Here is a 1,688-nt window from a genome sequence, read left to right as displayed (position 1 = left end):
TAATGAGGCAAATAAAAACCTGGTGAAGCTAAAATATTAGTCATTGAGGCAAATAAAAACCTGGTGAAGCTAAAATATTAGTCATTAAGGCAAATAAAACCTGGTGAAACTAAAATATTAGCCACTGAGGCAAATAAAACCCTGGTGAAGCTAAAATATTAGTCATTAAGGCAAATAAAACCTGGTGAAATTAAAATATTAGCCATTGAGGCAAATAAAACCTGGTGAAATTAAAATATTAGCCATTGAGGCAAATAAAAACCTGGGGAAGCTAAAATAGTAGTCACTGAGGCAAATAAAAACCTGGGGAAGCTAAAATAGTAGTCACGGAGACGAAATAAAAACGTGTTTCTCAATAACTACTTTCATAATGTATTATAGCTATGGTCCTTAACAGCATTGTAATGTTATTTACCTGGAAACTGTATCTTATATCTATTTCTTACTAGAATTTCAATGTTAGCTACTGTATTTAGTATACTATATTCCTGTCTTAACAGCTACTGTTAACTAATCTATATCGTCTTTTATACCGTCCTAAAGTTTTGTTGCTAATTTTCTTTTGTCGATGTGGCACCTTGTATGAGAGGTGTTACAGGTAGACTTTAAAAATAAGAAGTAAGTCTTCATAAATGCCGTCAGAAACTCATAATGCATCTTTAATTTAGCTGGGTTGCCAGCATTTTTTCTAACCCCCATTATTAACCATAAAATAGCCATACACACCGGAACAAAGTACTTCAGCATATAGAAGGTGTAGTGTGCTCGGTATTTCACCTCTGCTATGTTTTCATCGTACCCACTAATGATATAGAAACAGTCTCCACTTTCCTTTCCATAATTTACCGCAGAGCAGTTTATGATGGAACTACAACTGATTACGCACTCAATAAGGCTAGTAGAGATCGTTTCTTGATGCATATTTGAAACCGGTGGCTCGAGAAACGTGTCGATGCCGTAAATGGCCTCTGCTTGCAGGGCGGACTGTACATTGAAAGAGGAGCAAGGATAAGTTAGCAGCAGCAAGATCACGAGACGTGCAAGGCCCATGATTTACTAAACGATTGAACAGATGTTCAGTATGAAAACACTTGATCAATTCGTTCTAGTGAAAATGGTGTCAGCACATATCCAGTTTATTTGACTATAAACCAAGATAACGACAGACAAAATAATAGACATGCTGGTTAATTACAGTTAATATTTTTACGACACGGCACAAAGAACGTCACAAATAACTGTACCAGTCATCTACATTGAATATGAAACAAAGTATGAAAAATTGATAATACGCTGGAATACATAATGGTTACTTATTGACATTTTTGCAGGAGATAAGGAGCTGAAAAACAAATCGCCATAGATACAGCAAATATATAATAAAAATGACATGACATACTATCTTTTGTCAGAAAGTATGAAAATTGGTAAGTAAAGCTTCTAAAATATGCTGGTTTCAAAAATCAAGTTGTCAGAACAGGAAATCATGTTCAAAACAGGATCATTTAGGTTCGGATCAAAAGTATATTGATATTTTAATTTGAATAACTGTTACGTAATAGCCACAATTACGTGTATATTGATGTCACATTCTATAAAAATGTTATTCAAAACAACTGATTTCAACATATCTTTTACAAAGAAACTTAAATTGTCAACTTTACAGAACATATAATCGTCGCCTTAGT

At 33.9% G+C, this 1,688-nt stretch overlaps 1 protein-coding gene across 2 annotated transcripts in view; it reads right to left on the bottom strand.

Moving 5' to 3' along the window:
• The window catches only part of LOC106468562 (macrophage mannose receptor 1-like), a 23,392-nt gene that overhangs the window by 15,533 nt on the left and 6,171 nt on the right, over positions 1–1,688 (bottom strand). The window contains exon 1 of one of the 2 annotated variants that reach the window (XM_022396894.1): positions 727–787. The exons of the other annotated variant lie outside the window; for it this stretch is intronic. Within the exon in view, the coding sequence (XP_022252602.1) occupies positions 727–747 (21 nt within the window). The 5' untranslated portion in view covers positions 748–787. Of the gene's footprint in view, positions 1–726; positions 788–1,688 lie in introns of those variants that run through there. 2 annotated transcript variants of the gene reach the window in all.

This window comes from Limulus polyphemus, unplaced genomic scaffold (genome assembly GCF_000517525.1).
Source record: "Limulus polyphemus unplaced genomic scaffold, Limulus_polyphemus-2.1.2 Scaffold3054, whole genome shotgun sequence".
NCBI lineage: Eukaryota > Metazoa > Arthropoda > Merostomata > Xiphosura > Limulidae > Limulus > Limulus polyphemus.
The sequence above is the reverse complement of the archived record's forward strand: the minus strand, read 5'-3'. Positions and strand labels throughout refer to the sequence as shown.